At 52.1% G+C, this 23,234-nt stretch overlaps 2 protein-coding genes across 4 annotated transcripts; both read right to left on the bottom strand.

Annotated features, from left to right (window-relative positions):
* Positions 1 to 274: 274 nt before the first annotated feature.
* On the bottom strand, positions 275 to 5,562 carry LOC104062270 (guanylin-like). Its single transcript, XM_009564309.2, has 3 exons — positions 5,340 to 5,562; positions 1,982 to 2,171; positions 275 to 1,099 (listed from the first exon to the last, which is right to left on the bottom strand). Exons 1-3 carry the CDS (start codon positions 5,439 to 5,441, stop codon positions 1,032 to 1,034), a joined length of 360 nt encoding a protein of 119 aa, XP_009562604.2. The 5' UTR covers positions 5,442 to 5,562; the 3' UTR covers positions 275 to 1,031.
* Positions 5,563 to 15,313: 9,751 nt separating this feature from the next.
* Positions 15,314 to 22,416, bottom strand: SH2D5 (SH2 domain containing 5). 3 transcript variants are annotated; one of them, XM_054086144.1, is made up of 10 exons: positions 21,855 to 22,414; positions 20,448 to 20,642; positions 20,203 to 20,283; positions 19,999 to 20,073; positions 18,820 to 18,963; positions 18,526 to 18,735; positions 17,461 to 17,629; positions 17,272 to 17,374; positions 17,034 to 17,193; positions 15,314 to 15,638 (listed from the first exon to the last, which is right to left on the bottom strand). In XM_054086144.1, exons 2-10 carry the CDS (start codon positions 20,529 to 20,531, stop codon positions 15,438 to 15,440), a joined length of 1,227 nt encoding a protein of 408 aa, XP_053942119.1. In that variant the 5' UTR covers positions 20,532 to 20,642; positions 21,855 to 22,414; the 3' UTR covers positions 15,314 to 15,437. The 3 variants fall into 3 exon arrangements, with proteins under 3 accessions (XP_053942119.1, XP_053942121.1, XP_053942118.1); XM_054086146.1 differs by having other exon boundaries at positions 17,272 to 17,371; positions 20,448 to 22,416; XM_054086143.1 differs by having other exon boundaries at positions 20,448 to 22,414.
* Positions 22,417 to 23,234: the final 818 nt, after the last annotated feature.

Genomic DNA, 23,234 nt, shown 5'->3' with positions numbered 1-23,234 from the left:
AGGCCAGGGTGGCAGGGGCTTTCAGCACCCTAATCCAGTGGGAGGTGTCACTGCCCATGGGAGGAGTTTGGAACTGGATGGTCTTTACAGTCCCTTTCAACCCAAACCATTCCATGATTCTATGAAAGACCTCATGCAAGAGAAAAGCAGGTAGACAAGCAGACTGTCACAAAAAAAACTCACCCCATAAGCCAACAGAACCACAATCAAACAAAAAAAAACCCTCTGAATTATTGGTAGCTTTTATTTCATGTACAGCATATAAACATGGACAGATCCTTTCTTCACAATTTTGCCACCAATAAATAAAACCACAAGGCAATGTTTTATTTTCAAGGTGATCCCAGCACTGCAGTTTGGACTTCCTTTCTCCTTAAATAGGACTTGATGAATATCTGCCAAAAGAGGGGAGCTTCAGTAGAGAGTGTTCTTGTGCTCCTCTACCTCCATTCCCAAATTTGGCAACAATTAGTACAAATAGACTGAGGATTTACTGGCTATGGAAGTGTTGCTAAACACCAGTAACTTGGCCCCCAGTTATTTGCTGCAGTTCTTTTATGCAGACCTGCAGGTCATTACCTAAAACAATGGAAAGCGTGGGCTTGAAAAGATGGTAAACCAATGCTGTGAGGTGTTAATGTGTAGGGGAGGCCAAATCAAAGGCAGATTTAAATATCAAAAAGGCAATAGGTGAATGTTCTTTTTTCAACCAATGTGTTCCAATTCAGACAAAATATTGGAAAACAAAACTGTGCCTAGGACACTTTCATTCCAATGTGACACAACTTCTGTAGAACTGAAACTTCTCATATAAGGTTTACAGTCTCTGTGTTGCCAGAACTGCACTGCTGGTATTCCCTGATTCGACTATTTCAGGACTACCTCTGATGTGCCTACATGAGATAACAGCTCCAGTTTGACTGTAGTTGAGATGGAGCCCAAATATTGATTTGTGCAAATATGTAAACTTGCAATATATATTCATGAACTTCCTATTTTGACACGTCTTCTTTGGACTGTTCCGTCCTTATTCAAAGGCATCCAGCACAGGCAGCATTGGCACAGATTTCACACAAATAACCTTCTCCAACAGCCAGATCTGTTAGAAAGAATAGAGAAGACTTCAATGAGATGACAAAAGAAATCCTTGGAGAGTCAAGCCATCTTCAAGGGATCTGAAGACTCCTTTCCTTTACTCTTTCATGGATCTTAGTGACCCTTGAGGTTATTACTGGCATAAGTAAAATTAGTTCTGCTTAAAGAATTAAGTTAAAACTGAATTAATTGGGGAAGAAATGGAGATATACGGAGGCAAGAGAATACAGGACATCTTGCGGAAAGGTCATGGGGATGTGGTTGGTCGAATCTCAACATTCATTATATTGGTAGCATTCCTTCCTAAAGTGTCCATCGTATGGGACAGTAGATAAATGCAATATAATAAAATAAAAAAGCAGAAACTGTAGCAGCCTGTTCAATCATCACTCTGTGTATCTTGGAAAGGGATCATGCCAAAGAGTGATTCACCTCGTTTACATCTCACGTCTCTTTTAGGGTACCTGGAAAAACACCTTCTTCTATACTATTTAAAGAGACCAAATAGACTTTCTCAAAACTTGTAGTTAGCCAGAACTGAGTAATATAACCCTGCTTTTCCCGTAAAAAAAAGGAGATTGTGGGCTCTCTCACTTTAAGTCAGGTAAATTATTGTGCAACTACTTGGAGGAGAATTCGCATGGTTGCAACAGCCTGATCTGTACAGCCTACATTAGGTGTAGCTTAGCATAGCAGAAATATCCTTGTAGGGGCTCACAGGTAGTATAGTCCAACCCTTGCAGGAGGGACAGTAGAAAGGCAGCATGAACTCTCAGCTCTTTTAGAAGAAGCACATCATTTATTACATTTCTTTGCCTGTTTCCGTTTTAAATTTAAGATTGAAAAGTGTGATAAAAGTAGTAATTACGCAATATGAGCTACATACTCAGCCTCTCGAAAATTGCGGGCGCATCTTCTCTTTTGCACACAGGTTGGAATTCCTCAGGGAGATCTTTTTCATCGCATGGAGAATAGCTAGCCTTTGAAACCACCATACGAGGATTAACGCGGCTGTTCTCATCCATAAGTGCTTTTAGCTTCTTCACAGACTCAAGGGGGAATTTCCAGTCTCCATCCTATGTAGAAAGAATCAGGAAAAAAAATCGCACCTCTGGAAGTCACTCCTTAGGCAAATCCATTCAATTTCAAACATGAGCTTTCCCAAAAACTATACTACAAGGCAAAAAAGTGTTGAAACAAAGCCTAGATAAAGTCAGGCCTGACCAAAAGCAAAACAATCAGCTGTGCCTGGCAAAGACCTTTCAGAACAGCAGTCGGAGCTGTCTGGCTGGTCAGGATGTTCATTACGTATCACAGTGGCAGTGGTAGCAAATTTCTCAAACCCATGGGAGAGAGCCATAAAATATCAAAAGACACAGACTGGGAATCTTCAGCCTAGAAAATAGATGACAGGGTAACATGTGGTAGAGATTTACAAAATCATGAGTTGAATGGGGGTAAATGGCAATTTAGTTTGTTCACTCTTCTAATAGATCAGGAGAGAATTTCAAGTGCTGGCTGACACATGACAGGCTCTAACTACACAGGAGTTACTCCTTCTCATTACACATGGTAAATAGCTGAATTCCCTCTCTCCAGGGTACTGTGGAAAGTTTCCATGAATTTAAAACTTGTCCACAGAATTAGTGGAACACAAGTCTTCGGCGACTTAAATAAAAATATGACCCTTCTGACTCAAAGCTCATACCAAAAGCTTCAAGAGACCATGAGAATATTCTGGAAAATACTACTCCACGTTTTAAATTGATAGACCCTGCGCATCTATTAATGGTCATTCCCTCAGCTTCAAATGAATCCCACTGTTAAGGTTATAAACTTTAATTGCAGATGTTAGCATTGTTAAAGTAGATGCGTAAAGTCTGTGCGCATCTGCAGATAATCAGAGTTTGACCTAGAATAGAAGTAAGCATTTTCAAATTGATCTTCAGCATGTGTTTTAACCTAGTTTAATAACCAACCTGTGTCAGTAAGATGATAAAGTAACAACTATTCATTCAAGTAAAATGACTCCGATACAACATGAGTCCAAATATCGCCAACTACTTCATAGCCTCAAGAGCGCAGAGTTAAATGTGTAAGATGGGGGCAAAGAGGTTAGAGATTTGGTTTGTTGGGTTTAATTTCACAGATTCACAGAATTTGGGTGTTAAATAATTAATAAAGACCCCAATGGGAGTAATTCTGTGCATGCATTTACTTAACAAAATCAATCTCTTTTCTACTTGCAATCACTTTATGGTTTTACTCAGATTCATTTGTCAGTCATGGTTGCCTATGAAAAGTCAACTTTTCCTGTGTAAATGGAGCTCTAGATTCAGCTTTCGGTCACAGATCTCAAAATTATTTAACAGAAAACAAAAAAAATAATGGATTTCCACAGGCACAATTTCAGAGAAACAAGAAAGTAGGAATGAACCCTGAGATGTGGATGTTCTGGTGACAAAAATCAACAACAACAAGAAAAAAAACAAAACGAAAAGGAGTGCAGCACATATGCAGATTACACTGCATGTATATTCAGGAAAATACAGATTTAATGATTAATGAGATAAAAATTCAAACTACGAAGAGGAATCAAAACGCCAGAGTGGCAATTTGTAGACCTAGCATCAGTTATTCTCATTTAGGTATTTTTTTGAGCCTCTAAGTGGAAAACTGAGATATTTTTCATTAAGTGGGAAGCTCTGTGTTCCCCTGGAGACTCTAAAATGTTAATGAACGTTTTGGAAGAAAGGAATAGTTTAAACTTGTTATGTCAGGGTGACATCCAATGGAGAACGAGAATATTCAAAGCACAAAAATAGCACTTCGTCCCTGGAAATCTACAGTGCACATATAGAGACAGTCAATATTTTTTTTTAAGAAATATTAGTTCTCTTGGTACTCTGAGGCTTTCTTTTATTGCAATCAAACCGCAGTCTCCCAGATCGTTTCTAAGGATGAGTGGAGGCAGGTCCAACGTGCTTCCAAGTACAGATAAGAGCAGTGAAGTACTTTCTTAACTGCTTCCATGTCTCATGTAGCTTGTAGCTATGTTGTCATAGCTTCTGTGTAGTTTGGAAAATTAGCTATAGTCTCCTCTAACAGCTTACCTGCCTGCTAATCACAGAATCACAGAATCACAAGGTTGGAAAGGACCCATTGGATCATTGAGTCCAACCATTCCTAACACTCCCTAAACCATGTCCCTCAGCACTTCATCCACCCGTTCCTTAAACACCTCCAGGGAAGGCGACTCCACCCCCTCCCTGGGCAGCTGTTCCAGTGCCCGATGACTCCTTCTGTGAAGAATTTTTTTCTGATATCCAACCTGAACCTCCCCTGGCGGAGCTTCAGGCCATTCCCCCTTGTCCTGTCCTCTGTCACTTGGGAGAACAGCCCAGCTCCCTCCTCTCCACAACCTCCTTTCAGGCAGTTGTAGAGAGCAATAAGGTCTCCCCTCAGCCTCCTCTTCTCCAGGCTAAACACCCCCAGCTCTCTCAGCCGCTCCTCGTCAGACTTGTTCTCCAGCCCCTCACCAGCTTCGTTGCTCTTCTCTGGACACACTCCAGAGCCTCAACATCCTTCTTGTGGTGAGGGGTCCAGCACTGAACACAGTATTCGAGATGCGGTCTCACCAGTGCTGAGTACAGAGGGAGAATCCCCTCCCTGGACCTGCTGGTGACCCCATTTCTGATCCAAGCCAAGATTCCATTGGCCTTCTTGGCCCCCTGGGCACACTGCTGGCTCATGTTCAGTCGGCTGTCAACCAGCACCTGGATCCAGTTAAACATCTATTTTACATCAACTAAGCTTGTATATAATTCTCATAAGGAACCTCCTGCCTAGATGAAGGTGACACAAGACAATTTCTCTTTCGTCACGTCTTGTTTGGATTATTCTGTGAAGTTAGAAGTGTCCCCAGTTCTTTCAGCTTCACATCACACGGGGTTATGTGTGAAGGACGACGCTAGAAATGCAATGCCTTGGTCTGCAAAGGATTTGAGAGCAGTGATATGGCCGGCAAAGTCAATTAAATTGCAGGAGCATATTAGCAATACTTGAAGAATCTTACAGAGAGAAGAACTGAAGCACAGGGAGGTGAGGTTAGATATCAAGCCAGAGCAAAGTGAAAATTCAGATCTATTAGTTTAGCTCAAGATTCCAGTTGCAGCAGCACTTCACTTCATATTTGTACTTTGTTGAACTTGTAGCACCAACAAATTAAAGAGAAGAAAACTCACCTGAACGTAGACTGCCTGGGAGCTATGAACCAATAAAAGGACTGCAAAGATTGAAAAATAAACAAAGCCTTTCATAGTGCCTGCCTTTCCTAACCTGAACATGTTTTAGTTTATCTCTCTTTGCTTTATGTCTTTCAGTTTTTCTGTCTTCTTCTTAGCACTCAGACCACCAAGAGCTCTGTGCTCCCAGTGCAGCGCTGGAGCTTTATAAAGACTTTACACAGCATTTTCTTGGTAATCCATTAATCTAAACTCTTTATTGACATACAATAAACCCTTAGTGGATTATCAGTTGTCTACTTATTAGCAGAGTAGGCAAGTCACACCCAGGGAGATCCTGGGGTTTATGAGTCTCTCCCACTTCAGGAAACTGGCAGGCAAAAACATAGGGATGCAAAACATTCCAGCTTACAGTAAATAAATGGTGAAGACTGATCTAATACAACATTTGAAACTGAGTCTCCATATGGAGAATGTACTCAGGTTTCCGGCAACTTCGTGCAGAGCTGTGAAGAAGAGAGAGATTTGGAAAGAAACAGAAAAAAAATAAATGAATGGAACTCATGCACTGATTGCCAGACAGTCAGTTACCTGTTCTGGAGATTGTTGGTACTGAGAAGGTAGCAATGGGCTGAGGCAGAGGGAAACAGACTGCACCTTCATATGACCAGCGATAAAATGTCCTCTTTCTTCTGCTTTTCGCGGTAGTTAATTAAAATATCCACATGGAAAGGCACAGAGGATTTTACTAAGGATAAAGTCTACCACGAAGCACATCTATTTCTCTGTGCCTTTCAGTCTTATCCAGAGCAACAGTCAGCCACTAGGTCACTCTCTCCGAACTCAGTCATGTTTTTTGCTGGAAAAGGTCAGGAAAATGGGTTTTGCCGGCGAAGATTACACTGGAAATCACCATACAGTCCCAGAAACTACAGCAGCCAGGAGTTCCCAGGCAGTGGGCTTGTAGGGTAGGAATGGGACTTCTCTGGTTCAGTATAACCCAAAAATACCAGTAAAGCTCAATCTACCCTTTAGCTGCTTACTGATAGACTTTGCTTCCCTCCACTCCACCAGTCCAATCTACTTCTACACAAAGTTTGAACCCCTAGAAGCATCTTTATTACCACAATATGAGTTTGCTTTCTCTGCTGATGTGCTTTCATTGCTTTCTCTTCTGCCAGGGCCAACAGCCCACTTGCAACTCCGGAATAACTCCTGCTTGTGCCCCTTGGGACTCTAATTTTGGTTAAGGGTATAACAGCAGAGGGTATAGTAAAAACTTCTCCTAGAAGCTTTGCAGAGATGTCTCAAGAGGTAGACATGCCTCAAATCCGGTAAGGTAAAGCTGAGGGTAAGAAAGCAACTAAATATAGGAAATTAAAAAAGTATATTGAGAGGCATGAAAGAGGCAATTGAAACCCCATCTTATTACAGACTTAGTTCCCAAAACCCACCGTGTCAGGACACCTGCCAGAATATGGATCATCACTTTTCATCAGTGTCGTGTTTCACATACTGATGGTGTGCCATAGTGGAAAACTCTACTGCTTCTGATCCAGCTGTTTTTCTGACAGTCAAGAGGTACACACTCTCTTCTTCATCCTCTTTTAAAAACCTCCAAGGGGAATTATGTTGGCTTACACTTTTTTTTTCATTACTTTATCAAAAAGTTGTATCAAGCTCTTATACCAGTTACTATCCATTATTTCACACTTCTCATCTCTTTCTTGCTTAGGCAATATTAAGACAATACCAGTTAAATTAAACCCTCGAGGGACATTGCTGCCCTTATTTGTCTGGGTGCACCCAGTCCACCTACAAGTATTGAAACCCTGAAGTTTACCCAAGTACCATGAAAAAAAAAGATTCCCCACCAAAACTCAGATCATGTACCTCCCCTCTTTGGTATCCTGTTCCGATTTGAGGGGAATCACTTATGCTTTAGAGGAAATGGGGGTCTTTGCTCAGAATAGTTATCAAACGCCTTCACATGGAATCTTGAGAGGCCTTCCACATCGCATCCCCTCAGACACGGGCAGGGACAACAAGGACGCATATCTAAGTAGACAGGATCTTTAAGAAGCAACAGAGCAGCAGCTAACGCATTTAGTCATCTCCAGGAGTGACTTTTTTGAGGCTATGGCTTTGAATGCAAACCTCTACAGCAAGCATAGATCTGGAAATAGGCCCCAAATGCTTTTTCTGCTCAACCTGTACCCAGCCTGAGATTATGTTCAGTTCTGGGCCCCTCACCACAAGAAGGATGTTGAGGCTCTGGAGTGTGTCCAGAGAAGAGCAACGAAGCTGGTGAGGGGCTGGAGAACAAGTCTGACGAGGAGCGGCTGAGAGAGCTGGGGGTGTTTAGCCTGGAGAAGAGGAGGCTGAGGGGAGACCTTATTACTCTCTACAACTGCCTGAAAGGAGGGTGTGGAGAGGAGGGAGCTGGGCTCTTCTCCCAAGTGACAGAGGACAGGACAAGGGGGAATGGCCTGAAGCTCCGTCAGGGGAGGTTCAGGTTGGATATCAGAAAAAAATTCTTCACAGTAAGAGTCATCGGCACTGGAACAGCTGCCCAGGGAGGGGGTGGAGTGGCCTTCCCTGGAGGTGTTTAAGGAACGGGTGGATGAAGTGCTGAGGGACATGGTTTAGGGAGTGTTAGGAATGGTTGGACTCGATGATCCAGTGGGTCCTTTCCAACCTGGTGATTCTGTGATTCTGAGATTCTGTGAAAGGTAAGAGTGGAAGAGCTACAAAAGGCTGGTAGATGAAACACCCCTTTACAAGAAGGGCCAAAGAGAGGATCCAGGAGACTACAGACCTGTCAATCTGACCTCAGCGCCAGGGAAGGTCATTGAGCAGGTCACCTTGGGTGCTATCTCACAGCACATATAAGACAACTGGGTGATCAGGCCCACTCCTCTGTTTATGAAAGGCAGGTCCTGCCAAACTAACCTGATCTCCTTTTGTGACAAGGTGATCTGCTTGATGCAAGAGGGAAAGACTGCGGAGGTAGTGTACCTGGACTTTGGTAAAACCTTTGGCACGGTTTTTCACAGTATTCTACTTGAGAAACTGGGTACCACTGGCCTGGATAGGTGTACCTTCTGCTGGGCTAAAACCAGGCTCGACGGCCGGGTCCAAAGAGTGGTGGTGAGTGGAGTCAGTCCAGCTGGAGGCCGGTCACAAGTGGTGTTCCCCAGGGCTCCGTGCTGGGTCCAGTCCTGTTCAATACCTTTACTAATGACTTGGATGAGGGGATCAAAGGCACTCTTAGCAAGTTTGTGGAAGATACTAAACTGAGAGCAAGTGTTCATCTGATGGAGTATAGGAAGGCTCTGCACAGGGATCTGGATCAATGGGATGAGGCCAACGGGATGAGGTTTAAAAAGGCCAAGTGCAGAGTCCTGCACTTGCGACAGAAAAATAACCTGCAGTGCTTCAGGCTTATACTCCTGCAGTGCTTTCACTGTAAACAGCAACAAAGGAATAGGAGAATGCTCTGGTATACTCTGGTCATCCCCGACTCAACTAGGCTCAGTAAAGGCAGGCTGTAAAATGTGAAACATCCCAGAATATCTGCTAAGGAGAACCTGTCAGCACTGAATGCTGCTGCTTCTGATTCCTTCTCCTGATGGCCGTTTTACTGCCCCAACAAATCAGGCGTAAGCACTTGCTCCACTGAAGAATGGTTCTTTATGGCAAAAGCATGCTAAACAGACTCTGGCTGCATGATCTGAAACGTCAAAGGATTTCTCCTAAAGGGAATGTGCCTGGAGGGCAAGCTGCTGCTAGTTAGACTCTAGAACTGTTATACCTTTAACTGCAAACAACAAACTGCAATTCAGCTGGAGTTTTAATGTAGTGTGCTGTCCATCAACAGACACCAAACTGCAGAGCTCGACTGTAGAATTGACGTATCCAGGGAGTCCTTATTCATGAGGGAGTAGCCCCTTGCCCGGCTCCTCCAGCTGGTTTCCATGATCTGCTTGCACTGGCCCACGCTGTGCACAGGGTGCAGACAGAGCCCCTTCACGTACCTCCCTTTCTCCAGGGGCTCCTTCACCTGCCAGCAGTGACGAGGCAACACGGGGTAGAACAAGATGCACCAAGACTGCAGGAAGGTGGCTGGAAACTGTCCAGAAGCTTGAGGGCTACAGGAGTTTTGGATGTGGAGAAATTAAACTCTGGCAAAAATGGAGCTGGCTGCCACCAAAAAGCCTCCGTGTTTCTGAAGGAGGAATCAAACCGCACAAAAAGAGGAATCCATCCTCAAGACTGTGCAGGCAAAAAGAATGAAAGGTTTGCTGATGGGTTCAGATATCTGCCAGGCCACAAGAAACCTGTGTTGAGCTTCTTCTACCTCCCCCATCATGGCAAAGGCTCCAACCCCTCTTCAGTCCCAGGGAGCTCTTTGAAAAGCAAAGCACAGATCTGTTTGTCACCTATACCGTTCCCACTGCTTTGCTGAGTCCCTCCACTTCATTCTGAGCCCACCGGCAAAACTCCCAAAGTCACAACCATCCTGCTCAGTCAAAGCAGAACAATTTTTCTCTTGATAAGTTCATTTTAAGGTGCTCTAAAATCCTGTTCAAGTGCCCTGGTAGAGACAGCGTTAAGTACCCAGCAGCATCTTCTCAGCAAGGAGCGATCACACAGGAGTTCACACAGCACATTAAGAAAGGATTGAAATGTTCAAAATCTTGAATGATCCATCAAACCTACACAAAAAAATACAAAACAATGATCCCCTCACGCCCACACGAGCCCCTTCGACGCCGGGAATTCTAAGCCAGCTGAATTCTTTTTCACCAGCAACGTTACACACCCACCTGCTGAGTTCATAGCAGAAATCTATCGTGTTATCGAGATACAGTGTCGTGACTGCACCTTTAGCAAGTTCTCAGGCAGCACTAAGCTGGGAGGAAGTGTGGATCTGCTGGAGGGTAGGGAGGCTCTGCAAAGGGATCTGAACAGGCTGGACTGCTGGGCTGAGGCCAATGGGATGAGGTTTAACAAGGCCAAATGTCGGGTCCTGCACTTGGGGCACAACAACCCTATGCAGTGCTACAGACTGGGGGAAGAATGGCTGGAGAGCTGCACGGAAGAGAAGGACCTGGGGGTGCTGGTTGACAGCCGACTGAACATGACCCAGCAGTGTGCCCAGGTGGCCAAGAAGGCCAATGGCATCTTGGATTGTATCAGAAATGGGGTCACCAGCAGGTCCAGGGAGGTGATTCTCCCTCTGTACTCAGCACTGGTGAGACCACACCTCGAGTACTGTGTTCAGTTCTGGGCCCCTCACCACAAGAAGGATGTTGAGGCTCTGGAGCGTGTCCAGAGAAGAGCAACGAAGCTGGTGAGGGGCTGGAGAACAAGTCTGACAAGGAGCGGCTGAGAGAGCTGGGGGTGTTTAGCCTGGAGAAGAGGAGGCTGAGGGGAGACCTTATTGCTCTCTACAACTACCTGAGAGGAGGTTGTGGAGAGGAGGGAGCTGGGCTCTTCTCCCAAGTGACAGGGGACAGGACAAGAGGGAATGGCCTCAAGCTGCACCAGGGGAGGTTCAGGCTGGACATCAGGAAAAAAATTTTCACAGAAAGGCTCATAGGGCACTGGCAGAGGCTGCCCAGGGAGGGGGTGGAGTCCCCATCCCTGGAGGTATTTCAAAGACGGGTGGATGAGGTGCTCAGGGACGTGGTTTAGTGACAGAGACGAATGGTTAGACTCAATGATCCAAGAGGTCTTTTCCAACCTGGTGATTCTATGATCCTATGACTCAGTGTCACGAAGCGACAGATGTGGCGTGCGGCACTGCGACTTCCAAAGAAGACTCTTTGATTCCCCAGTGACGCACATGCCATGAGCAGCAATGTAAAACAGAGCATTTGCTGTAAATGATCCGAACTGGCTGAGAGCTGAACTAGGCAGGAGTTTCATCTTGTTTGAAAGCCGTGAGCACCCAGGATCGCTCCCGTTACAGACTCACAGCCAGGCCGTTCATACACCAAGGCTTCGCCTGTGATAGAGGAGAGCCCCACACTCAGCCCGGCTGTGCTTGAGCTGCTGCGGAGAGCCCGAGAGCATCTGTCTGAGGACAGGGCTGGGGTGGCACCACCCGACAGGCTCCCAGGGGCATTTTCCACAGTAAAATCTGCTCTTCATGGGATTTTGTGCCAGGGTGGGTGACTCTGAGCTTCGGAGTCACCAAATGCATTGACATGAAAAGGCACCGGAACGAACAGAAGTGGGATTTAGAGTTGAACCAAGGGAGGCAGCAGAAAGCCGTGGGTCAGGCCAGGCTTTCGGTCTCTGCAGGACACAACCCAACCACCCGGTGAGGCAGCAACAGGCAGCAGTTGTCACGCAGGATGGTTTTACCCAGGAAACCCTCCTGCCCTCCTGGTACCACCTGCAGTTGTCATGGAAACGACTGGCACTGCTGATGCGGAACAAGCAATGGGAACCACAGCGAACGCCTTCTGAAACAGCAAGTCCTCTTCTCCCACCTTCCCTCTGCAGTTGCATAGGCGAAGAGTGCTGTGGGGTGTGCAGCTGTTAAAGGCAGCCTTGGTCTGCCACCACCACTGGTGCCTCCTTCTGCTCCCCAGGGCTGTCGGGAAGCAAACCAGGGCAGGAGATTCCCAGCTGCCCCCAAGAGATGACTGTCCGAGCACTGTTTTGCCCTCCAGGGTTGCAGCTAAGCCTCATGAAGCAGCACTTTCTGTCCACAAATCAGCTCCATTGGAGGCTCACCTGCTCACGTCAAAGCCCTCAGCTCAAATCTCAAGTGATGCTTTGGCCGTGTCCAGCTTGCTCCGGGCACCACTCACCTCATTGTAGGTCTGCTTGGTGTCATGCTCGGGGCAGTACACCCTGGCGAAGGTGAAATGCTCTGGGGCCTGGCCACCCACAGTGGGGTTTTGGATGAAGCACTGGTCCCGTTATCTCTCCATGCTGATGAGCACCGCGCAGCCAAGAGCCTTCTCTCGCCAGGTCATGGGCCAGTAGCCCACCATCACCTTCACCGCACACCATCACCTTCACCACCTCCGAGGTGAACTGGTGATTTGTACATGGTGAGATGGAATGTCAACAGTAATGTGTTAAAAAACAAGATTAGCCACTAAAATAGCAATAATGATCCTTATTTTAGAATTACAGAATCATAGTATACTCAGGGTTGGAAGGGACCTTAAGATCATCTAGTTCCAACCCTGCTGCCATGGGCAGGGACATCCAACCTGGCCTTGAACACCTCCAGGGATGGGGCAGCCACAACCTCCCTGGGCAACCTGTTCCAGTGTCTCACCACTCTCAAGATGAAGAAATTCTTCCTGATATCCAGTCTAAATCTGCCCCTTTCCAGTTTACACCCATTCCCCCTGGTTCTATCCCCACAAGCCTTAACAAATAGCCTCTCTCCAGCTTTCCTGTAGCCCTGTCAGGTACTGAAAGGTCACTATAAGGTCTCCCCGGAGCCTTCTCTTCTCCAGGCTGAACAGGTCCAACTCTCTCAGCCTGTCCTCATATGGGAGGTTCTCCAGCCTTCCCATCATCTTTGTAGCCTCCCCTGGACCCATTCCAACAGTTCCATATCCTTCTTACATTGAGGACTCCAGAACTGGACACAGTATTCCAGATGAGGCCTCACAAGAGAGGAATAGAGGGGCAGAATCCCCTCCCTCGCCCTGCTGACCACGCTGCTTTGGATGCAGCCCAGGATACGATTGGTTTCTGGGCTGTGAGCACACGTTGCTGGCTCATGTCGAGCTTCTCATCGACCAGCACCCCAAGTCCTTCTCTGCAGAGCAGCTCTCAAGAACGTCACCCCCCATTGTGTACCGAAAATGGGGATTGCCCCAACCCAGGTGTACGAACTTGCCCTTGGCCTTGTTGAACCTCATGAGGTTCTCCCAGCCCCACTTCTCCAGCCTGTCCAGGTCCCTCTGGATGACATCCCATCCTTCCAGTGCGGCAACTGCACCACTCAGCTTGGTGTCACCCACAATCTTGCTGAGGGTGCACTCGATCTCACTGTCAATATCATTGATAAAGATATTAAACAGCACCGATCCCAGTACAGACCCCTGAGGGACACCACTCGTCACGGGTCTCCATCTGGACTTCGAGTCACTAATCACTACTCTCTGAATATGACCATCCAACCAGTTTCTTATCCACCGTACCGTTCACCCACCATATCCATATCTCTCCAATTTAGAGAGAAGGATGTTGTGGGGGTCCGTGAGGGGCTTTACAGCAGTCCAGATAGATCACATCCGTTGGTTTACCCGTGTCCACTGCTGTGGTTACCCCATCATAGAAAGCCACCAAGCTGGTCAGACAGGTCTTGCCCCTGGTGAAGCCGTGCTGGCTGCCATTAATCACCTCGCTGTCCTCAATGTGCTTTAGCACAGCTTCTAGGAGGACCTGTTCCATGATCTCCCCAGGCACAGAGGTGAGGCTGACAGGTCGGGAGTTCTCAGGGTTGTCTTTTCTACCCTTTCTAAAAATGGGCACGACATTACTCTTCTTCCAGTCACGAGGGACTTCTCCTGACTGCCATGCTTTTCAAATATCACAGAGAGTGGCTTGGCAACCACAGCTGCCAATTCCCTCAGGACTCTGAGATGCCTCTCATCAGGTCCAGTAGACTTAGATATGTTCAGGTTCCTCAGGTGGTCACAAACCTGATCCTCCTCTACAGCGGGAGGGGGTTTATGCCCCTGGTCACCATCCTGTTGTCCCTTGACCGAGGAGAGTGGCTGTCAATGAAGACTGAGGTAAAGCAGTTGTTGAGTACCTCAGCCTTCTCCTCGTCTGTTGATATGAGGTCACCATTTCCAACCATCAGTGGATGGATGTTCTCTTTAACCTTCCTCTTCTGACTGACGGACCTGAAGAAGCCTCTTGGTGGGCTGAGGGGCACCAGGGCTTGGAGGAGGCTCAACCCTTGGGTCAGAGCCCTCGGTTCTTGCTGGAGGCATTGAGGGAAGACACTCAGAGAAGAGTCGGAGTGGGTGCGAGTGGCTGGGGGAGAAGAGTGAGGAGGGGGAGGAAGGGAAATGGGAAGACTGGGAATGGGTCTGGGGGGAATGAGGGGTGTGCTGGAGAGACTGGGGAGCTGGGGGTGCGGGAAAGCCTGAGCAGAGCCCAGGGTCACTGGACTGGGGGTGCAGGAGCAGTGGCCGAGTTGCCCCATGCAGTCTCCAAAGTGACCAGGCACGATCCCTGCACCCAAGTGACCGGGCAAAGGGGGGGCAGGGGTACAAGAGAGGGGGTGAAGGGGAGCGCGAAGGTGCAAAGGGGTACACAGGGATGCCGAGAGCGCACAGGGGAGTGGGGGATGTGGGGAGATTGGAGTGTGCAGGGGGGCACTGGGGTGCAGCGGGTGTGCAGGGGGGGCACAAGAGCATAGGAGGGTGTAGGTGTACAGGGGGAAATGGGGCTGGGGGGGTGCAGGGGGTGATGGGGTGCAGGGTGGGTGCAGGGAGACTCAGGGGTGCAGGAGGGTGTAGGGGTGCAGTGGGCATGGAGGGATGGGGGTGCAGAAGGAGGTGCAGGAGGGTGTAGGGGTGCATGGGTGACAAGAGGGTGTACGGGGGAGCGCAAAGATGCAGGGGGGTAGGGGGAGTGCAGGGGGATGTAGGGGTGCAGGGGGGGCATGGGGGGACAGGAGTCTGTCGGGGTGCAGGGGGTTGTGGCAGTACAGGGGGGGCACAGGGGGATGTAGGAGAGCAGAGGGGCCGTAGAGGTGTGGGGGAGACATGGGGGTGCAGCGGGTGCACGGGCGGCCCAGAGGGACAGTGTGGTATGGGGTACAGGGGTGGGGTGGGCACAGTGGTGCTGGGGAGGAATGGGGGTGCACGAGAGCACGCGAGGCGCACGCGTGTGAGTCCACAGGGCTGTGATGGGGAGTGAGAATCCAATCCCACCAGCAAACCTCTCCGGTAGCACGAGAGCCGTTTATTGCCCGATGCGCTGTACAGCCCGTCGAGTGTGCGCAGCCCGCGGGAGGGAAGAAATAAGGCAGCTGGCAGCGAGTTAAAGCTAAGTGGGGATTTTGGGGGGTAGCGGTGCCCAAGCGAGGGGTGGCCGGGCCTAACCATGCTCGTGCTGCACCCCGACAGGCGCAGCGGGGGCCCAGGCTGCCTCCCCCCAAGCACTGGCCTCGCAGCCGGGGTCCCGCTCCTCGTAGCCAGGGTTGCAGCGGCCGGGGGCCAAGCGGCAGAAGCAGCCCCCCGGCGCCCCGGAGTAGTGAGCCAGGAGGGCAGCCACGCTGGCGAACTCGGCGTTGGAGTGCTGCCCGAGCGGGGAGAGAGGGGAGAGGTGAGCCCCCTGCTTGGCCGGGGGCCACGGTGCCTGGGGGGGGTCTTGCCAGGATGCCTGCGTGCTGTGGATTCGTGCATCCACGCAGGATTTGCACGCCTGCCCTCCTGAACTGAATGCACCCATGCACCAAATACCTATGCACCCATTGCACCCCCAAACTGAATGTACCCATGCACCCATCACACCTCTGCACTCCTGAATTGAAGGCACCCTTTCACCCTCAAACTGAACACACCTGTGCACCAAATACCAATGCACCCATTGCACCCCCAAACTGAATGCACCCATGCACCAAATACCTATGCAGCCATTGCACCCCCAAACTGAATGCACCCATGCACCCATTGCACCCGTGAACCCCTGAACTGAACGCACCCCTGAGCTGAATGCACCCATGCACCGAATACCCATGTGCACCATGCACCCAAGAATTCAGTGCACACACGAATCGAACACACTCGTGCACCCACTGCGCTCGTGCCTGCACGTACTGGTGCACTGTGCACACCCTCCACCCCACACCGTGTGCACCGACACCCACGACTTAAGTGCACCCGTAACGAGTGCAGCCATGAATCCAACAGCCTCACATCACCCGTGCACGATGTACCACTTGTGCACCCACAAATCAAGTGCAATTGCACACCAAAGCGTGGCTGTGCCCTCTGGTAGCTGAGCACCAGGTGCACCCATGAATCCAATGTGCCCAGGCACCCACACGGAGGCACCTGCACCGAAAACGAAGGACATGCAGCTGGGCACCCATGCATGTAGGAAGCCAATGTCCTTGTCCAGCAGGGTTCCCGTGCGCCAATGCGCTGCTGCGTGTGAGTAGATGCAGCCTTGAAGCAAGTGCAATTTTGTACCCGTGCTTCAAATGCACTTACACAGCCGTGCATCCATGTGCTGACGAACAAAGTGCACCCCCCGGCGCATCCATGTCCTGATGCTTCAAACGCTCTCCAACACTGGTGCATCCATGATTTCGTGCATCAAATGCACCCACACCGTTGCATCCATGCACCGATGGACCAGACACACTCACGAACCAGTGCGCCTGTGCACTAATGCATCAAATCAGCTCAGGCACTGGTGCACCCCTGCATCAAATGTGCTTACACACCAGCACATCCTTGCACCGATGCACCAAACGCACTGTAGCACCCTCGCATCTGTACACCAATGCATCCATCACACCCGACTGCCTCCATGCACTGACACATCAAATGCCCTCACGCACCAGTGCAGCAATGCAGCAAATGCATTTATCCAGATGGAACCGCACACGGCTGCAAGCACCAAGCAAAGCCCCCATGCGCTCGTGCAGCAAACGCAGCCCCCTCCCCGCTGCATCCACGCCCTCACCTCCACACAGAACCTGCCCTGGTGGGTCCTGAAGAGACAGTAGGGGATGACACCGCAGGGCGTCCGCACCCACAGGCACCAGCGCTTGGCCACGCCAGGCTCGGGGCGCAGGAGGAAGGCGCCGGGGACGTCCCGCTGCAGCAGCGCGATGCCGCCATCCCTGGGGAGGGGGCGAGGCGGCAGTGGGCAAAGGGGAGGGTGGGGGGCAGCGGGGAGTGGGGTGCTCCCGCGCACTCACCTGGCAATGCCGGCAAAAGCCCACACACTCTCGGCGAGGACATTCTCGTTCTCGGGCAGGAAGGCCAAGCTCCTCGACCCTTTGCTCTCCCATCCCGTCGCTGCTGTGGGAACCCATTAATCCCCTCTGTGCCCCAAAAAAACCCATGAAATGGGAGTTTCGTGCCTCAGTTTCCCCTCTGGCACTCACCAGCGTCTCGGGGCGGCTGGTGGAGCTGGCTCTCACCCCCGCAGTCCCGGTAAGCACCCGAGCGCAGCACTTTGCTGCGGATGGCCTTTTTGCGCACCAGGACGGGGGAGCAGTAGGGGTTCCCGGGGCGCCAGGCACTGGCTCTGCCCTCTGCCTCCAGCCGCCGCTCCTGGAGGATGGAAGGGTTGTGTTGGAGACGCTCACAGGGCAAAAGCTGCTGTGCCAATAAAAAAAAAACCCATGGCAAAACCACCGTGCAAAAGATTGCCGTGACAAAAAAATAAAAATGCTGTGCAAATACACACGATGCAAAATGCCCATCAAGGAAAGGCTGTGCAGGATGAGCCTTGAAAATGCGCTGCGCAAAAACGTGCCAGGCAAACCGGCATATGAGAGCTGCCAGGAAGAAATGAGCCTGCAAACAGTGCCCCTGCGCAGGCACCAGGGGATGCTGTGCAAGAAAAGCCACGCAAAGCTGTGCTGTGCAATAACGCACCATGTAAAACACCAGGAAAGGCCGTGCAAAAGCCATCCTGGAATGGTTTGAGTTAGAAGGGACCTCAAAGCCAACCCAGTTCCACCCCATGCCATGGGCAGGGACACCTCCCACGGGATCAGGGGCTCCAAGCCCCATCCAACCTGGCCTGGAACCCCTCCAGGGATGGGGCAGCCACCCTCATCGATGAGTCTCCCCACCCTCATCGTGAAGAATTTCTTCCTAATGTCCAGTCTAAATCTTCCCTCTTTCAATTTAAAGCCATTCCCTCTCATCCCATCCCTGCCTTCCCTGATCCAGAGCCCCTCCCCAGCTTTCCTGGGGCCCCCTTCAGCACTGGAAGCTGCTCTAAGGTCTCCGCAGAGCCTTCTCCAGGCTGAACCACCCCAGCTCGCTCAGCCTGTCCTCCTACAGGAGGTGCTCCAGCCCTTGGATCATCTCTGTAGCCTCCTCTGGACCCGTTCCAACAGCTCCATCTCCATCAGGTGCTGGGAACTTAGGAACTTAAGAATATTCTCCATGAAACCACCCTACAAAGGTCATGCCGAGTCCCTTGGAGCAGCACCTACCCCTGCGCCCAGGGAGCCGAGGCCGGCGAGCGCGGGCAAGCGTCGGAAGGAGACGAGGGCGTTGACATTGCGCGATACCTCCTCGGGGTTGAGGGGCTCTCGCAGCACCCCCGTGCCCGGGGGCTCCCCCTCTCCCGCCTGCTCCTCGGGGTGTGCCAGGAGGTAGCAGAGCTGGAAGGAGCGGCAGAGCAGGAGGTGGAGGATCTGGACCTGGGGGAGGCAAAAGAAGCTGCATGCGACAACCCAATTTATTATTAAATGTGGGTTTTGGGGAGGGGAGGTTGAGCCGTGCACCTCGCCCGGGGGCCCCACGAAGAGGTGGCAGAAGAGGGTGCTGGCGGGGCTGCAGGGATTGCGAGCCACGAAGGCGAACTGGTGGTCAGCGTGTCGCCACACGCTGTACAGGATCCGGCGGAGAGCGTGCGCCATCAGCAGCGTCTGTGGACACGTGGAGGAGGGGGACCCTGAGACCGAGCCCCCGTCACCCCAGCATCACCCCTACTTGTACAGGAGGTTGTTCCTAAACACACACACAGAGCACCCCCAAACCCCGCCAGCACCCCAATACCCCCTATCCAGCACCCCAACCCTCCATCCAGCACCCCAACCCTCCATCCAGCACCCCAACACCCCCTATCCAGCACCGCTAATCTCCGCATCCAGCACCTCAAACCCCCATGCAGCACCCCCAACCCCCCAGCACCCCAAACCTCCTATCCAGCACCCCAACCCTCCATCCAGCACCCCAACCCCCTTATCCAGCACCACAACCCCCTATCCAGCATCTCAACACCCCCATCAAGCACCTCAAACCCCCATCCAGCACCCCAACCCCCCTACCCAGCACCGCTACTCTCCCCATCCAGCACCCCAACCCCCCTATCCAGCACCCCAACCCCCCTACCCAGCACCCCAACACCCCCATCCAGCACCCCAAACCTCCATGCAGCACCCCAACCCCCCTACCCAGCACCCCAAACCCCCATCCAGCACCTGAACCCCCCCGTCCAGCACCCCAACCCCCCCTATCCAGCACCGCTACTCTCCGCATCCAGCACCCCAAATCCCCATGCAGCACCCCAAACCCCCCATCCAGCACCTCAAACCCCCATCCAGCACCCCAAACCCCCCATCCCGCACCTCAAACCCCCATCCAGCACCTCAAACCCCCATCCAGCACCCCAACACCCCCTATCCAGCACCTCAAACCCCCATCCAGCACCCCAAACCCCCATGCAGCACCCCAAACCCCCCATCCAGCACCCCAAACCCCCATCCAGCACCCCAACACCCCCTATCCAGCACCTCAAACCCCCATCCAGCACCCCAAACCCCCATGCAGCACCCCAAACCCCCCATCCAGCACCCCAAACCCCCATGCAGCACCCCGACACCCCCCATCCAGCACCTCAAATCCCCATCCAGCACCCCAAACCCCCATCCAGCCCCCTAACCCCCTTCCGGCACCCCTACCTCCCCGTCAGCGCCATAGACCTTCAGCCCCTGCAAACTGAACCTCAGCATCACCGACCTCCTCCTTGGGCAGTCCTGGCCGGGAGAGATGCAGTATTGGGGGGGGGACAGGCTATGCCACCTGAGGGTCCCCAAAGATTGGGGGGACCCTCCCCACTCCTTGGGGACCCCCATATTTCACGGTGAGGGTGGAGGATGCCCAACCTTCAACGCCCGCAGCTGCTCCTCCAGCCACCCTGCTTGCTGCTGCAGGTCCAAGTCCTCCACCACGAAGGAGCCCACGTACTGGGGGGGCAAAACCCCACCCATGTCAGCAACACCCTCCCAGTGGCGCAGTCACCCCCCCTCGGGGCAACCAGGCTGCCCCGAGATGGTGGGTTGGGGGGTCACGGAGATGCACCTGCACCCAGATCTCGTGCAGGGGTGTCGTCCCCCCATGGGTCGCTCACCTCAGCCGGTTTGGCGATGCCGCGGGCTCGCTGCTGGGGGGGCACAGGATCCGGCCCCTGCCCGTTGGCTGGCTTCTTCTTCATGGCAATGGGGGTTCGGGGTGGATCAGGATGGGGTTAAGCAGCTCTGGTGCTGCATCCAAATGATCCAGAGCCACCCAGAGCAGCGGTGGGAGCAGGATCTGGTCACGGTCCCTGTGAGGAGGCACTGGAGAGACAGACCCTGCCCCCACTGCTCCCCGTTTCCCTCCCTGGGGAGGTGCTGTGGTCCCCAAGTCCTCATCCCAACACTGGTGTTCCCACATCCTGGACCGAACACCGAGGTCCCTCCACATCAGCCCCGACAAAAGGGTCCCCAAGTTCTGACCCAAACCCGGCGCAAAGGTCCCCATGTTCCCACTCCAAGCATCGTGCAAGGGTTCCCACATCCCATCTCGAGCCCAGGAGTCCCCCTGTGACCCCAAAATGCTCCACAAGGGTCCCCGGAGCCTGACAGTGACCCCAGTGTGAGCATCCGCGTGTCCTGACCCAAATCCAATATTCCTGAGCCCCACGCGAGGGTCCCACGTCGCTGCCCCAAGAGGATGCAGGCAGTCCCCACGCCCTGACCCCAAGTGTGGTACGAGGGTCCCCAAATTCCAACCCTAAATACAATGCACATGATTCCCACATCCCAGCCCCGTAGGAAATGCGCGCCCCACATCCTGCCCCCCAGCGAGATGCAAGCGGTCCCCACACCCAGAGCGTGCAATCCAGATGCAAAGGGATGCGCACACAGTCCCACACCCCGAACTCCAGCCAGATTTTCAGGGTTCACCATGCTGCCCCCCCTCCCAGTGCTTTGTCCCACTTCCCTGTCAGCCCTGCAGCACCAAAACCCCCACGGCAAATCCATTTGGGGATGGTCCTCAGGGATGGGAGCAGCAGGTTTGGGGGTGCTTTTTCAGCCTGAGCACCCATCGAAGAGTGCATCCAGCCCCTCTCCAGACACCCGAGGGGGGTTTTTGCACCCCTTGGTGGGCTGAGACCGGCACAACTCGTGTCACCGATGCCACACTGCAGCCACCCAGCCGCAAAACCATGGGAATGGGGGGGAGGCGGGTTGCCCCAAGCGCATCCTAATGGGGTGAGGGGGACCTTGTGGTGCCTTCATCCCCTCTACAAGCTCACAGTGTCCCTTCTTCCCAGCACAATTTGGGGGGGGGTCTCCCCTCTACCCCAGCCAATCCGCAGGCAGCAGCTCCCAAGCCCCGCCCCCTTTTTCCCCACGCTCCATTCCTTAGTGGACCCCCGGCCACCCCACAGGTCCCCGAGGGAGGGATGATGACCCCAAAACGGGGGGCGAAGCGGTGCATCCCCCAGACACCGAGCATCTCTGCAGAACCCCCATCCCCAACCCTCGCTCACGGGCAGATCGCTCGGATGCTCCGCAGAAACGCAGGTGGAAAATCCCTGGGCTCCTTCTCTTGGCCTCGGCGGTTTGTTTTCCTCTCCGGTGGCTCCTCCGGCAGCTGGAGATGCTCGCAGGGATGCTCGGCCCGTGGGCGTCAGGCCCTCAGCACCAGTCAGGCCCAGGGCAGGCAGCGAACCCTCATTTCCTCCCCGCGATGAATCACTGTAATTTACCTCCCCGCTTCTCTCTGTTCCTTGGAAGCGACGGCAAGCAGAAACGCTCAGGCTTTGGAAAACGCCGTTGCCGTTGGTTTTTTCCTTCCTCCTCTCCTCCAGCGTGGCCGGCAGAGAAGCGATTCCCAGCCCTGACGCACACACGTGGCCGCTCGTTCACCACCCCGTGTGCCCCGATACTCAGACCCTTCTCACCCCCGTTTCTGAATTCCCGGGGAGGAGGGGGTTTGCCCTCCACTACCTGCAGTCGCTGGGAAAAATTAAAGAGGGAGACTCCGACCTCACTGCAAAGCTTCTCTGCAAACCCTGAGCCCTCAGTCACCTCCATCAGGCCAAGGCCACGGGATGCGCTTGGCTCCTGGAAAGGGAAAGCAGCAGCTTGGGAAGGAGAAGGGTTGAACCCCTCACGTGCATCCCAAAAATCCCTGTCTCGTGCTCCAGTGCTGCCAAGGGTGAGGAAAAGGGTCTCTTCAAGCCTTGGGCTACTGCCAGTGCTGACTGCTGCAAGATGCCCCAGCAGAGCCCATCGGAAGAGTCAATAGCATAGAAATGATGGAAAAAAAGGGAAAAAAAAACAGGACAAATGGGGCTGAAGAAATAACAACGGAGCCCAGTCTGGCCAGGAAGGGGAGACTGGAGAAGAGCGAGTCGCAGGCTGGAAGTTTTCCTATTCAATCCCAGTTGCTGCTCCTGGGACGCAAGGGTCAGCCCTTTGGGTTGAATACAAACAGACTCATGGCTTTTTTTGGCTCTGTGCACAGAAATCACCTAATGAACAATTAAAGCCAGAGCCACAGCGGGGCTGGGGATGACCAAGGGCTGCTTCGGGCACAGTGCTCTGAATTGAGGCATCCCACAGTAAAATGAAGCCGTGCTCAGGTGCAAGAACTCAGCGTTATCCAGACCAGCGCTGTAACAAAGATCCATGGGATGGCTGGGGCGGGAATGGGGCCAGGACTAAGGATATCACTGGATGCCTGCAGTGGGGTGAGGACTCCTCATCCCCAGAAATATCCAAGCTTCTTTGTCCCATTTGGATCCCCACAGTACCTGCCTGGAAGAGAACACCGACAACCCCACTGCTTGAGTACAAGGAGCTCCAGGAAAGAGCCATTAAGCAATGCTTCTAATTGCCATATATCCCCCGCGGATTATTCCGAT

This window comes from Cuculus canorus, chromosome 21 (genome assembly GCF_017976375.1).
Source record: "Cuculus canorus isolate bCucCan1 chromosome 21, bCucCan1.pri, whole genome shotgun sequence".
In the NCBI taxonomy this organism is placed as follows: domain Eukaryota; kingdom Metazoa; phylum Chordata; class Aves; order Cuculiformes; family Cuculidae; genus Cuculus; species Cuculus canorus.
The sequence above is the reverse complement of the archived record's forward strand: the minus strand, read 5'-3'. Positions and strand labels throughout refer to the sequence as shown.